Raw genomic sequence first — 15,000 nt, forward strand, 5'->3', positions numbered from 1 at the left:
AAGGAGAGAGTTAGTGGATAGTGCACTATGCATATGCTCTAGCTATTTTGTTTATGTTTTCTTTTAGGGATTTTTTTTTATTGTTTTTTTTTTTTAATTTTCTTCGTTGTCTGCTCTACCAAGTGAATACCAAGCTGCTAGAATCTGTGGATTATAAACAGGAATGTACAGAACAAAATGTATATTCAGACTACGGTATTACGGCGGGAGGGGGGGGGGGGTAGGAATTCGAGCCCCGATAAAAGCACTCTCTGTTTCATTGTTTGTTTGTTTTTTCTTTGGCAAGATTATTAACCCCCTATTTTCTCACTTTGAACTACAAGGCTGTTTCCTGTTGACATCAGACGTCTGTTTGATAGGTTATCTCATTGCTTTATGGAGTGCCTCGGCGACGGCATCTGAAGATCCCCCACGGAAGAGCGTAATTTGACAGCATTAATGTATTTGGTACTAAAAATAATGCACTTTTGAAGAGCTGTATGTCACCAGCACCGTGCAGAAGAAGAAGCCGAATTGCCTTACCTTATTCACAGTGCAGGAAAAATTGTTCATAACTATACTCTGATACAAAATTGTTTTCATAATCTACTTCCTTGATCAATTTCTTTTACTTTTTTTTTTTTTGTTTGTTTAACGGGATTCTTTAGACTACTACTCTCCATACGGCCGGTAATGTGGCATTTAGCTCCTTATTTGACTAATCGCATATCCATCCAAACTTATTACGCGCAGGAAGGAAATGTTAAGAAGAGTTCAAAGGTTAATAATAGCCATTGTTTTATCAAATAAATATTAAGACCGTTTAAAACTATTTTAAATTAGTCTATTTAATTTCTCGAAAAACCTCTTGTTATTTGTAACTTTCCGTGAACCTGGTACATACAATAACATTGTAGCCTAGTTGAATTGAGAATTGAATGAAAGAGACCGAGAAGTTTACACAACAAGAGGTATTTAATTTTATCACATTCAACGCACTAAATGACGAGCATGATATGTGGGTTAGCCAATCATTACTATTATCCAACAGAAAAGGCAAGTATATGGCTATATTGACGTACTACGAAAATAAATAAAGAAAGAACGATACAAGAAAAAAAACATCCCAAAATTCAGTTTTCCTCGACTGGGGATCAAACCTCAGACCTATGATTACCGGTCAGACGTGCTACCATTACACCACAGAGGCTCATCCAAGGTAGATTGATTTTTTGGGGGTTGTTTTTTTTATCTTGTTTTTCTCTTTCTTGCTTTGTCTTGCGCCTTTCATACACATTTGTTCAGATCTTAATCTTACACCGGTGCCTGCTCCCTAGTTTGTTACTTAGCAAACTAAAACACATCGATTAAATTACCCGCAGCTTGTCAATTTTCTCTAACCTGACACTTCGTTGAAGTCAGACCTCAAGGACATAATGCGAAAGCAACGAGAATGTTTTGAGAATGTTTGACCTTCGTCACGTTATAAATTAATTTTTTCTGTCATCGATTTTTTCCGATAATTGGCTAGTATACAGCCAGTTCAAAAGTGAACTAGGTAACACTCAATCAATTTCATTAAAGTCTATTTTAACTCTCTCATCAAATCCTCGTACCCATCCAACACAAAAGTAGATTTTTTTTACTCAAACAGAAAAGCAACAAGTACAATTTATGCATAATATCGTTCATCAAAATAAGCTGTACAACACAGTGTCAGGATTAAAAAAGCTATAACAACAAATTTCCTTTAAATTTTGTGATGTAAAAAAAGAAACCAGAAGGATAAGATTGTTAGTGGCATCATAACGAATATGACGATTTTCTTTTAGTTGGTAACGAGAGCGTTAATCAATCGATTTCATCAACACATTTTCTATCTGACTCTGAAAAAAAAACACTTTTAAAACATTTTGACCAACAACAACTTGTCCAAATATCAATCGATTAAAATGACCCTCACCCTGTCAACAACTCTCAAACTGGGACGCCACGAAATCCGAAAGTAAAACTTAGGTTTGAGGGTTATGACAAGATGAGAGCCGTTTTATTTAACTCCATTGATATTTGAAGGACGAATTTCTTTACCAAAATTTTTGAAGTGTGTGTTTTTTTGGTTGTTTTTTTTCGAAAACAGCAGGTTTTTCCGGGCCATATTGATGAACGCAAGGAAACGTCCCGGCATCACGTGATGTATATAAATAACCATCCCGGTCATAAGAGAACTGTGTCACAGTAAATCCTACAGGGAATTGCAATGCATCATATTATTCGATAGACAAGTATCCTTTCCAATGGGTAGCAAGCGATTACTATTGTCCAGTTAACGTTATAGAAACCGGGATAAATATACGGCTGCATGACATGGCGCCTTATGGCGCTACGGGACTAGTATTATTTGGTCCTAATAATGAACGCAATGAAGAAAACTATATAGCGCAATATCCACTAAATGTGCTCAAAGCGCCTTACAAAGGGCCCCTGACCAACAGCAACACGTAACATGTTGAACGAGACATGACTCCTGTTAGGCGATATTACCTTTTTCCCGACATAGACAACGCTGTTGACGGCCAGGTACTCATTTTACACCTGAGTACAGTGAGAGAATGTGAGTAAAGAGTCTTTTCCAAGGACTCAACTATGCGCCGAGCGAGGTTCGAACCCAGGACCTTCCGATCCGAAAGCGAGTGTCATACCACAAAACCACATAGCCGAAAGTCATGGTAATCACGTAACCGTCCCAGAACTGGATTACCATGTCAGAGCTAATTCCACAGGGGAATTACACTTCAGCATACTTCATTTCACCGATAAAACCAATGCTACTAGGGGGTGGGGGATGTCGTAATCAACGTTTAACCGTGTTTAAAGAAAGGGGGGGGGGGTGAATAGAGAGCAATTGTCAGAATGTGTCGTGCGTTACGACACGTAGAACCATGACATTATAATGACGTCATTATGTGTCTATAATTATTACCAGGCGACAATGTGGTAACCTTGACATACCGTAATATGTCTCCGAATAGTTTAGATTAAATTCCCGGCCATGTTGGAAATATATTTAATGTTAGCGTATATTTACAGCAATATCCACTTAATGCGGCTATGTGGTCTAGTGGTATAACATTCGCTTTCGGATCGGAAGGTTCTGGGTTCGAGCCTCGTTCGGCTCATAGTTGAGTTCTTAGAAAAGGCTCTTTACTCACATTCTCTCACGTGCTGAGGTGTAAAATGAGGACCTGGCCGCTAACAGCGTTGTCTCTGTCCGAAAAAAATTGCAATATTGCCTAACAGGCGTCATGTCTCGTTCTACATGTTACGTGTTGCTGTTGGTCAGGGATCCCTTGTAATGCGCTTTGATCGCGTTTATTGGATATTGCGCTATATAAGAATAAGCTCAAGTAATATGTTGAATGCTCTATACAAGGAGCCCCAAAAGAAAAACATCACTTAACCTGGAAGACGAGACATGACGTAATAGATTTTTATTTTTACTACAAAGACTATATTATTACCAGCTTGGTCCTAATTTTGCACCGGAGTATGATGAGAAAATGTGGGTAAATAGATTTTTTTCCAAGGATCTCCTGCATGCACTACCCATTGCGGGAAGCGAACCAGGGACCTACAGGTCGCAAATCGAATGCCACATCACATGCTGCACAGACTGCTCCTCCCATGTGGTTAAATATCTACTCTTACTTTTATCTATTTGTGCGGCTATGTGGTCTTGTGGTATGTCACTCACTTTCGGATAGGAAGGTCCTGGTTTAAATGTTATCCATCCCATAAGTAATACCACAAGACCACATAGCCGCACATCTATGATCTTTTGAGGACGATAGCTGTAATATATTTAAGTGACAAAATCTAAAATTTTCACGTTTATTGTCATTTCTATTTGAAAACCTCTTCTCAGCATCTGATTTACACCGACATAATACCGATTTTATGCGATGGGTCACATTTAAAATGCTCACCATCTCTTTATCATCTCATTGATTTCATTCATCCCATGATCTGATGATCGTCAGGAGGATACATGGGATACAGCTCTTGCCACTTTCCGCCATTCTTCTCTATTGCTGGCCTTCTCCAAGAGTTCTTACATCTTTATTCCTGTCCATTCCTTGATATTGTGCATCCAAACTTTCCTTTGTCTTCCTCTTCTACTTCCTCCTACTCCAAGGGTGTCCTCCATCTACTGTGACCTAAATCACGAACGCGTGAAGACAAAAAAAAAACATGCTCATATGACCTAATGGCCTTGAATGTCCTAGTGAAAGGATAACCTTGTCGCAGTGACGGTCTACCCTCCACGGAATTGCATTTCACCACACTGCATTTAATTTAATTTCATCAGTAAAATTGATTGTGCTAAAGGGTGAACATGTTAATCGAACGCTATTAAGTATTAAACTTAAACAGAAAATGCAAGGGGCGGGGGGGGGGGGGGTAAATTAAATAACTATCTGGTTTCGTAACACGCTGAAACAATGCTATGATTTAATTGCGTAACCACACAATGCATGCCCTATTATTAATTTACCACTCGTCATAAGTGTTTAACTATGGTCAATTTTTTTTATTTTATTGAAGTCAATGGATACAGTTTCTTTAACTGTCAAAATCTACACGTTCACATTTCGTGCCATTTTTAATTGAAAATACTTCTTAGCATCTGTTGGGTTTTTTAAAACTTGAGCTTTTGATAAAGCGCAATATCCACTAAACGTGCTCAATGCGCTTTACAAAGGGTCCCTGACAAACAGCAACACATAACATGTAGAACGAGACATGACGCCTGTTAGGCAATATTACAATTTTTTCGACAAAGACAACGCCGTTAATGTCCAGGTACTCATTTTACACCTCAGTACTGTGAGAGAATGTGAGTAAACAGCCTTTTCCAATGATTCAACTATGCGCCGAACTAGGTTCGAACCCAGACCCTCCGATCAGAAAGTGAGTGTCATACCTCTGTACCACGTAGCCGCACTATGACCACGTAGCCGCACTATTGTGACCTAAATCGTGAACGCATGAAGAAAAAAAATTCGCTGATGTGACGTAACGACCATGAATGTAAGGACAACCTTTACGCAGCTTGTACCCCAGGGAACTGAATTTCACCATATTGCATTTAATTTCACCAATAAAATTGATAGTGCTGGCGGGTGAACATGTTGAACGATTGCTATTAAACTTGGGAGAGAAAACACAAGGGAGGAGAGGAGCTAAATTGGATGGCTTTCTGGTTTCGTAAAAAGCTGAAACAAAGCTATCTACGATTTAATTGCGTATTCAATATGACCAATCGTCTCACTGGTATTATTATACCCGGTCGAGTCTGTTATTTAGACTTAAATAGGGAATTAACATGTGATGTCAAAAAAAACAGGTTCCAATCTCATCGGAAATGTACAAATCAATCTTCCCTAGGACTGGATACATACTTTGTGTAATTGATCTTCTGGTTTCAGAGTGATGGCATCTTATTTTCTAGACTAAATATATGCTGCTCGTCAATAAAGATCACCCATCCTCGCCCTTTTACGTCTCTAAATTTTAAGGATCTGCCTACACATCCTGCTACTAGTTATGCCATCTTTTGACTCAATATGTAACCTATTCATCATTGCTTCTCAGAAGGATGGGTTACACACACTTCCAATGAATTTGGAACCGGAAGAGTTGATGGTATGGCGTCACTGATTCTCTGTAAGCTTAACTTACAACATAAAAATAAATGAGATAAAATAAATGTCTACATTCAGGAAAAATCTACTTTTTCCAAATTAAATTTTTTTAAATTAAATTTTATTATTCCGGTCATTTTAATTTTTAAATTCAATTTACCTCATATAGATAATTGCGACATGATACCAGATTTGACTCTATGGGTCACAAATATGATGATACTCAATCCTAGTGACTTAAATTCAAACAGTTAGGTTTTCGTAACCGAGTAATTTTCAAGCTCAGAGGGGTTTTTTTTTCAAATTCAGATAATATATTAACTTATGAATCCTTCTTACATATGATGGCTTTGTGGTCAAGTAAACATCAGCGGATTGGTAGGTCTCGGGTCCGAGTCCTGCTCTGAGTGATGCAACGTTAAGTCTGTGGAAAAGACTCTTCACTCACATTATCTCACTGTGCTCAGGATTAGAATGAGTACCTAGTCGTTAATAGTGTGTTCTCCGTCAAAATAAATTGTAAAATCGCCTTACATGCATCATGTCTCGTCCTACATGTTATGTGTTACTGTTTGCTAGGGATCCCTTGTAAAGCACTTTGAGCACGTTTAGTGGATATTCATGAACGTTATTTATCCATTTCTGGATGTTTACAGTGAGTATTGCTGTAGATTAATGAATATTTAAAAGAATAATCAGGCAAATAATTTAAAGAAAGATTAACAAGAAAAAAGAGATCCCTCCGGCCTCCCAAATTTTCTCTCTCTCTCTCTCTCTCTCTCTCTCTCTCTCTCTCTCTCTCTCTCTCTCTCTATCTATATCTATATATCTATCTAACTATCTATCTCTTTCTCTTACTTACTCTCTCTCTCTCTCACATACCATCTCATCCACACACGCACATACCCATACACACACACACACACACACACACACACACACACAAACAGAGAGAGAGAGCGAGAGAAAGAGAGAGAGAGAGAGAGAGAGAGAGAGAGAGAGAAACATACTTGGCATGTCCTTTTCCACTGTCGTTTATCTGTATGTATTTATGTTTTATTGTATTTGTATTGGGTTGAAGAAGAGTTTTCGAACCCAATCTGCGTTTGGTATTTTGTACTTTTTTTTTTAAGCTGCCATATTCATTTTTGTTTATTACTTTATTGTAACCCTTATAATACAAAATCTAATATCTAATAACGTTCTTTATTTCAATGTTTTCAGATCCATGCAACTCATCAAAGACGCAATTCTGGGCAATGAGTTTATCAAAGTGTTGGCGGCCACCCAGCTACGAGAGATTGTGGAGTGTATGTACGAGAAAAAGGTGCCCAAAAACTGTTACATCATCAAGGAAGGGGAACGGGGAGAGCATTTGTATGTCTGTGCTGGTAAGTCATGGTGACATTACTATCCACTGTTGTGGTTGATAATGTTGATGATGATGATGATGATGATGATGATGATGATGATGATGTTGTTGTTGTTGTTGTCATTGCTATTGTTGTTATTATCATTATCATCATTGCCTTCATTCTTCTTCTTCTTCTTCTTCTTCTTCTTCTTCTTCTTCTTCTTCTTCTTCTTCTTCTTCTTCTTCTTCTTTTTTTCACTTCTTACACTAATCACTTACCACTTATTCTCTTGATGCTTCAGTTGCATATAATGCCGACACAGTAGATCTCCAACCATCATGGTCTACTGCCATCTTGGACATCTGTCCCACGCCCCATTTTTGGCCATCATATCATGCATCAAGTTCCTTCTCTTGTTCTCTGTGAGGGTACGTCTGAGGGAGATCCTTGATATAGCATCATGGTTCATCCCGAGGTCATGGCAGTCCACCTCCATCTTATTTCTTTATTTCCTTATTTCCTTTTTTACAGAAGCCCTTCGTCACCTTCCATGTTTCAGCACAATATAGCAACACAGAGAGAATATTGGATTTGAAAATCTGATCATAGTTTTGACCTGTATTCTCGTTGACTTCGAAATATTGCTAAGAGCCCAAAATGCCCTCCGGACTTTAATGAACTAAAGTTTCAGCCTCTGAATTTCCATTTCTAGTGATCTTGCTCCTCAGATATCTTGATGCCTGAACATTTTCTAATTCTTAGTTTCCAAGATTCTGAGCAACTTCATCATTCTTTAGCTTTTCAGTATTGAATTTCCTTTTCTGATATCACTCTTCTTTGCTGCTGTTAGCTTTAAATGGACCTTGCCATCTAAAAGTTCATGATCGCTTACTACATCGGCACTTGTTTTTTTATCACATCAAGCAATGATTTTCCCATTTATTGATGATAATAGTATGGCCTATTCGGTTCTTTGTTTTGCCATCACGGGATGTCGAAGTGTATTTATGGATGTGGAAATAAGGTACCCCCTGTGAAGAGATTATTCTCCTCACAAAATTTTAATAGTCGCTCTCTCAGCAACCTTCTGCCCATGGGTTTTCAATTCAATCAATCTTTTTCGCCCATTTTGACAAAACCAGAGACACTCCGCTTAAGTATTGGCCTTCCTTCCTGAGTACAGAATTCTGTGACCAATCACAATATATCTCCTTGTCCGTCATCAGTCTGTATGTCTCTTTTATGATCTGTGCAAGCCTTCATTTGAGCCTTTGAACGTTGAAAGTTTGAACAGTCCAGCTCCCGCCAAAATAGTTTGTTTATGGTGGAGAAGACCTTATTGCACCTGGATGCTGACGTCCATTGGGCTTTCACTTCCCCTCCCCCCTTCATTTATACAGAACCTGGGCCCCCGGTCTAACCTGGTCTTGTTGTGCCAAGTCCCAGGTTTGGGAGTTTTTGACAAGGATGAAAGGCATTTAAATGGATCAATATTTATAGAACGAGTTTTCTGACCAAAGTTTTAAACTTAAACATGAGCTTTTATATAGCGCGATATCCACTAAACGTGCTCAAAGCGCTATACAAAGGGTCCCTGACCAATAACAAACAACTCGTAAAATGTAGAACGAGGCATGATGCCTGTTAGGCGATAATACATTTTTTCCGACAGAGACAACGCTGTTAATGGCTAGGTTCTCATTTTATACCTGAGTGCTGTGAGAAAATGTAAGTAAAGAGTCTTTTCCAAGGACCCAACTATACGCCGAGCAAGGCTCGAACCCAGGACCTTCCGATCCTGAAGCGAGTGTGCAATACCACGACTAGACCACATTTTAAATACATGGTTTTCCTGATTTCGGCATTTAATTGGTTAATATCCCTTTAATGTTGGATGCGATATAGACTCAAGAACTCCTTTCATGTATTAGAATTCACCTATTTTATTTTATCATTAAGCAAGCTTTCAATTTTTCAATTCCAAGCGACTTGTCCGATTTCACATCAACACGTCATTCCGAAAAGCTTCAATCATCATATTTCTATAAGGCTGTTGATGTTTCCTGTCCATGACATATGTCAATCATCATCATTATCATCAGCATCATCATATTCAACAACAACAACAACAACAACAACAATAACAACAACAGCTTCATCTTTATCATCTCCTAATCATTTATGGTAATCGTCTTTTTATGCTACATGCCAGTTCTTTGTTATATTTTATCGCTCTTTATTAACTGCTTTGATAATGATGATATTATGATGGATATTGCCATTATCATCATCCTCATCATCATCATCATCATCATCATCATCATCATCATCGTCATCATCGTCATCATCATCTTCACCATCATTGTTGTCATCATCGGCATTCATGCACTACCTGAATAGCCTTTTTTCTCCATGACTTGGCCACCCAAAGGACCTTAACGTTCTGTATAAACACGAGCATTGCTTTGGTCCCCGGTTTTTTCATTTTCAATTTCCATATGGTTATATTGTGTCCATATATTTTTTTTAAAAGACTTAATAACTAGCGGAATAAGCCTTGGGCTCAATGTTACTTCTGCTGGTTGAGAAAGGCCTCGGAATTAAGCAATACAAAAGATGACGAACATCTCAGGTAAAACTCTTCGTCAGCAAAGCAGACAACAAACATTCCTTTTACGCATTATTCCATTTCGATTTAAATACCTTGATGAGTTGCATTTGGGGGAGGGGGGAGGGTCTCGATAGCTCAATTGGTAGAGCACTCGCTTCACAATCAAAGGGACAGAGATCGATTCCGGGTGAGTCGAGATTTTTTTTCTCACCCCCCTTTCCACACAGCAGTGGTTGGGGAGCTGGGTCTGTTAGATCTGACGGAAAATACTTTTCGATAGACTAGCGTTCTATCAAAAGAGTAGCAAGCAATTGATATTGTCCGTTTCACGCCATAGAAACCGGGATAAACTCCGGCTCCACGGGCGTAATGGCTCTGAAGGACTATTTACATTAGTTGCATTTGATAAAATTGTTAGCAAACAGATCTAGCTATATCCTGAGATACGCTCAGTAAGTAGTACCTAAGTATCTAATAATAATAATAATAATAATAATAATAAAGTCAGCGAGATTACCTTGCTGCGAGATATAGTTTCGTCCCAGTCCCATTCCGCTGACAGCAAACAGTAGAAGCTAAGCTAAGACCCAAAATATGAACCTGATTTCAAAAATATCATAGAATTTAATTACAGTTATTGATCGATTTTCTCGCGTACTCTGACGAAACGCAGTTGGTTGGGGTTTTTGTTTTTTCCTTTCTTGGAATATCGATCTCTTAAAATGAATCTTAAAATCTAAAAGTGTGAAACCTGAGAAATCTTGGAAGCAGTGACAGAACACCTCAAGTTTCGTTCTATGAGGTTCGCCACGCATGGCGCTTTATCCTACTTTCGATTCTACATTAGAAACAAACCGAGTATTGATTTTAAAAAGTTTAAAATAACATTTCCAGCTGGTTTATGGGCTTTTCTCAAACAAAAGTAAAGGCAAGCGAATGAACTGTAGAGACTGTTCGTTGAGCACTCCTTAAATTGTATTCCTTACACGAATCATCTCTTTCTCTCACAGTGCTTGGGTGTAAAATAAGTACCTGGTCGTTAACAGAGGCGTCTTTGTCGGAAAAAAAAATGTAATATCGCCTAACAGTCGTCATGTCTCGTTCTACATCTTACATGTTGCTGTTGTAAAGCGTTTTGAGCACGTTCCGGGAATATTGTGCTATTTAAAAAAAATACCATTTCGTCACTTGATTTTTACAGACTGATATTCGAGTAACTTGCAAACTTTTTGTTTCAATTTCAGTCTTATTCTATTCCCAGTTGATTCAAATTAATGCTAAGAAAATCTGCTAGGTGTTAATATTCGGTAATTAATTTGACCGTTGGCTATCATTGCGAGTTGATTGATTCTACGCAATTCTAGCACATCCGCAACAAAAAATGATGACGCAATTTTAAATCTCTCTTGATACTATCAAGTAATAATAATCTATCTGTTCATTTTTTTTTTCAAAAAAAGGTTTGTGCGGCTATGTGGTCTAATGGTATGACACTCGATTTCGGATCGGAAGGTCCTGAGTTCGAGCCTCGCTCAGCGCATAGTTGAGTCCTTGGAGAAGGCTCTTTACTCACATTCTCTTACCGTACTCAGGTGTAAAATGAGTACCTGGCCTTTAACAGCGTTGTCTCTGTCCGAAAAAAAATATAATATAGCCCAACAGGCATCATGTCCCGTCCTAAATGTTAAATGTTGCTGTTGACCAGGGACCCCCTGAAAAGCGCTTTGAGCGCGTTTAGTGGATATTGAGCTATATAAACGCTCAATTATTTAGGTCAACATTTCTTAGTAATGGCACTTTCAATTTTATTTTTTTTTATCATCGAAAACAGAATTACCGGCAAATCTACAAAATGATGAAATTATTTTTTACAGAATGATATACGAGTAATATGCCAACCTTTCTTAAATTAAGGGTAATTATATTACCTGTTGACTCAAAAAAAAAAGAAGAAAAATAGATCAGTCTCGATATAATTTTTTTTTAATTGAGCTTTATATAGAGAATATCCACTAAATGTGCTCAAAGCGCTTTAGAAGGAGTCCCTGGTCAACAGCAACATTTAACATGTAGGTAGGACGGGTGATATTACAATTTTTCTGACAAAGTAAAGGCCAGGTACTCATTTTACACTTGAGTACGGTGATATAATGTGAGTAAAGAGCCTTTTCCAAGGACTCAACTATGCGCCGAGCGCGAGGCTCGAACCCAGGACCTTCCTATCCGAAAGCGAGTCTCATACCACTAGACCACATAGCGCATATATAGTGGTATAATAAGTATAATAGACGAATGCTTGTTCGTAACAGTCTTTATTTCTCGGCAAATATCGCGGGTTCTCCACTAGTTAATAAAAGAAACAATTTTTAAAGAAGTTTTCTAAGTGAAGTATATTTAAATCTCATCATTCATTAGCAGAAATCTCTTAGAACCGCCCCAGTCTATTGATTATTGCTCATCAACTGCTGTTCGTACATGTTGTTCATAGGCGTACACGAGTATTTACATTCTTGTCTAATCAAACTACATATGGTGCTTAAGGCTAATTACTAATTACATACTTATCCTCTTTGGTAAAGCTGTTGTGTTTTGTTTTTGTTTTGTTTTGTTTTTTTTTGTGTTTTTTTTGTACCTGTTTTGGTTGCTAATTTACAAAAATCAATCTCCCTTTTATGTCGTTTTGTTTTGGTTGTTTTTTTTAAATAGATATTCAGTGATTTAAAAACTAGAGTATGGATACTCATTAGATCAAAGGTCGTCATTATTTTCAAAAATCTTTTATATTAAATATTGTAATTATTGTTATGCTTTGTTTTGTTTTGGATTGCCGAGAATAATGCAACCATAAAAAAAACAGCCTACCTCGAATGGGAATCAAACTACAAATCTCCTGATTACCGGCAGCAAGAGGATACTTTAGAATCAGAGGATTCGTTATCTATCACAACATACTCCCCCACGTGTAACTAAGTTACGCATTTATAATGGTTACATATTGTATTAGTCTCCTGCCCACTTTCGTGGTACAAAATACTAGTGTAATAATATTGCTAGAGAAAGCAGCCAACACTGAGTACTCGGAAAAAAACAGGTGTTTAAAATTTTGGCCAGAAAACTCGTCCATCACATAGAGATCGATTACAATGACTCTCATCTTGCCTAAAAAAAATAACCTCCCAAACCTTGAACTTCCACTTAAGACGATTTTCTGGCCAAAATTATATATTAGTCGTGTTTGTTTGTTTGTTTGTTTTTTCAGAGTACGTCATGAGGAACAGTCCGGGCATCAGGCTTTATGTCAGTGACAAAGAAAATAATTTTGTTACAACGATTCATATCAACTGTGACCATAAAGTGTTTGCCGCTTTTAGTTTATTTTGTGGCTTTGGGTGTTTGGATGGAGTATGACAATCGCATTTAGATTTGTGGATCCCATTGTGGACATTGGAAAAATCTCTTTGCCAACATTCTCTTCCGACGTTCAGATGTTAAAAATGTTCCTGGCCGGCAACAACATTGTCTCTATCCCTTATTGTAATAACGCATTGGGCAGTGAACTGTCGAACTCTGGAAAGACATGTATTTAAAATTTGGCCAGAAAAGTCGGCCAAATTAATATCGATCGATGTAAATGACTCTTATCTTGGCAGAAACTTCCAAATCTAGACCTCGCGATGTCCCAGGTTTGAGATTTTTACCAAGAATGAGGGTCATTTAAATCGATCGATATTTGAAGGGCAGGTTTCCCGGCCATATTTTTAAAGTGTTTTTCAAGAGTGTGGCAGTTAACAGTTTAAAAGTATCTTTGTCTCTCTTACTTGTTAAGTGGTGTTGTTGACTTGGGGTTCATTGTAAGGAGCTTTGAGCATGTTTAGTAAATATTACAATATATTATAAGCTCAAGTTTCTTTTTTGTTTGTTTGTTTGTTTTTGTTTTTTGTTTGTTTTTGTTTTGTTTTTGTTTTTGTTTTTTTTTTTTTTTTTTTTTTTTGTTGTTTTTTTTTGTTTTGTTTTTTTTTTTTTTTTGGGGGGGCGGGGGGTTGGGCGTCCAATGATATTTTTGTTTTCATTGTTTTGTTTTTAGTTGTAATAATTTAATTATTTTAGAATCAATTGTTCGCTTTGCTGTGCTGGGCATCAAAATAAATCTTGTCTATTTGTATTTGGAAATCGTCCGAAAATAAATTGTGAAAGAGCATCAGCGTAAAGTGCATTTTGATTGGAAAATTTCCAAGTTATTGGCACCGGAAGAGGCAAAAAATAAAGCGAGAATGATTCACATGGGACATAGCAAAGAAATATGGCAACAAGAATAAAAACAAAAATTGAGCTTTTATATAGCGCAATATCCACTAAACGTGCTCAAAGCGCTTTACAAGGGGTCCCTGGTCGGCAGCAACATTTAATATTTAGGACAGTTAATGACGCCTGTTGGGCGATATCACAATGTTTCGGACAGAGACAACGCTGTTAACGGCCAGGTACTCACTTTACACCTGAGTACTGTGAGAGAATGTGAGTAAAGAGCCTAATCCAAGGGCTCAGCTATGCGCCGAGTGAGGTTCGAACCCAGGATCTTCCGATCCGAAAGCGAGTGTCATATATACCACTAGACCACATACCGCACTCAATTGAAAGAATAACAAAGAAAAAATGTGACCGACAAACTTAAAACTTTATAATGTCGGGGGTGATTTATTTCCTGGAAATTAAAAGTATGGTAAAAAAAAATGTGGTACTTGGTCTAAGATTTATTCTAGGAAATAAATGCAGATTTTTTAGAAACCAAAATGTAAAATCAATCAAAGTGATACTAAGCTAATAGAAGCTTAGACTGTAAAGCACTAATAAACTGAAATAAATATAACAGCTTTAAAAAATGAACAAGATACAAAACACGGAACGTTTCGGGGTGAAACCCGTTTTTCATCCAATAACATAATGTTTCTGGATGCTTAGTGGCTAGTGCGACTGCTAGTGGATCTCTCTCTCTCTCTCTCTCTCTCTCTCTCTCTCTCTCTCTCTCTCTCTCTCTCTCTCTCTCTCACACACACACACACACACACTCTCTCTCTCTCTCTCTCTCTCTCTCTCTCTCACTCTTCTTTCCCTCTCTCAGATAGGCGAAGGGTGCCGTGTCCGTTGGATCCCAAGATTGGCTTTAACACCGCGATATATTTATTCTCTGTTTTCATCTGACCATTTTCCAAACCCTATATTTCTCATCAGGATATTATAATGCAACATTTTAGAAGTTTCTCATAACTAATGAAAATATTCGATCCTTACAATTGAGCTTTTATATATAGTGCAATGTCCACTAAACGTGTTCAAAGCGTTTTACAATGTGTCC

The 15,000-nt window shown here is 37.6% G+C and overlaps 1 protein-coding gene across 2 annotated transcripts in view; it reads left to right on the forward strand.

The window, feature by feature from the left end:
- The window catches only part of LOC144973254 (cGMP-dependent protein kinase 1-like), a 329,273-nt gene that overhangs the window by 206,825 nt on the left and 107,448 nt on the right, over nt 1-15,000 (forward strand). For both annotated transcript variants that reach the window (XM_078915484.1, XM_078915485.1), the window contains exon 5: nt 6,906-7,072. In XM_078915484.1, the coding sequence (XP_078771610.1) occupies nt 6,906-7,072 (167 nt within the window). The remainder of the gene's footprint in view (nt 1-6,905; nt 7,073-15,000) is intronic.

Source organism: Berghia stephanieae, chromosome 5, assembly GCF_034508935.2.
Source record: "Berghia stephanieae isolate SIO BIC M18660-M18661 chromosome 5, UCSD_Bste_1.3, whole genome shotgun sequence".
NCBI lineage: Eukaryota > Metazoa > Mollusca > Gastropoda > Nudibranchia > Aeolidiidae > Berghia > Berghia stephanieae.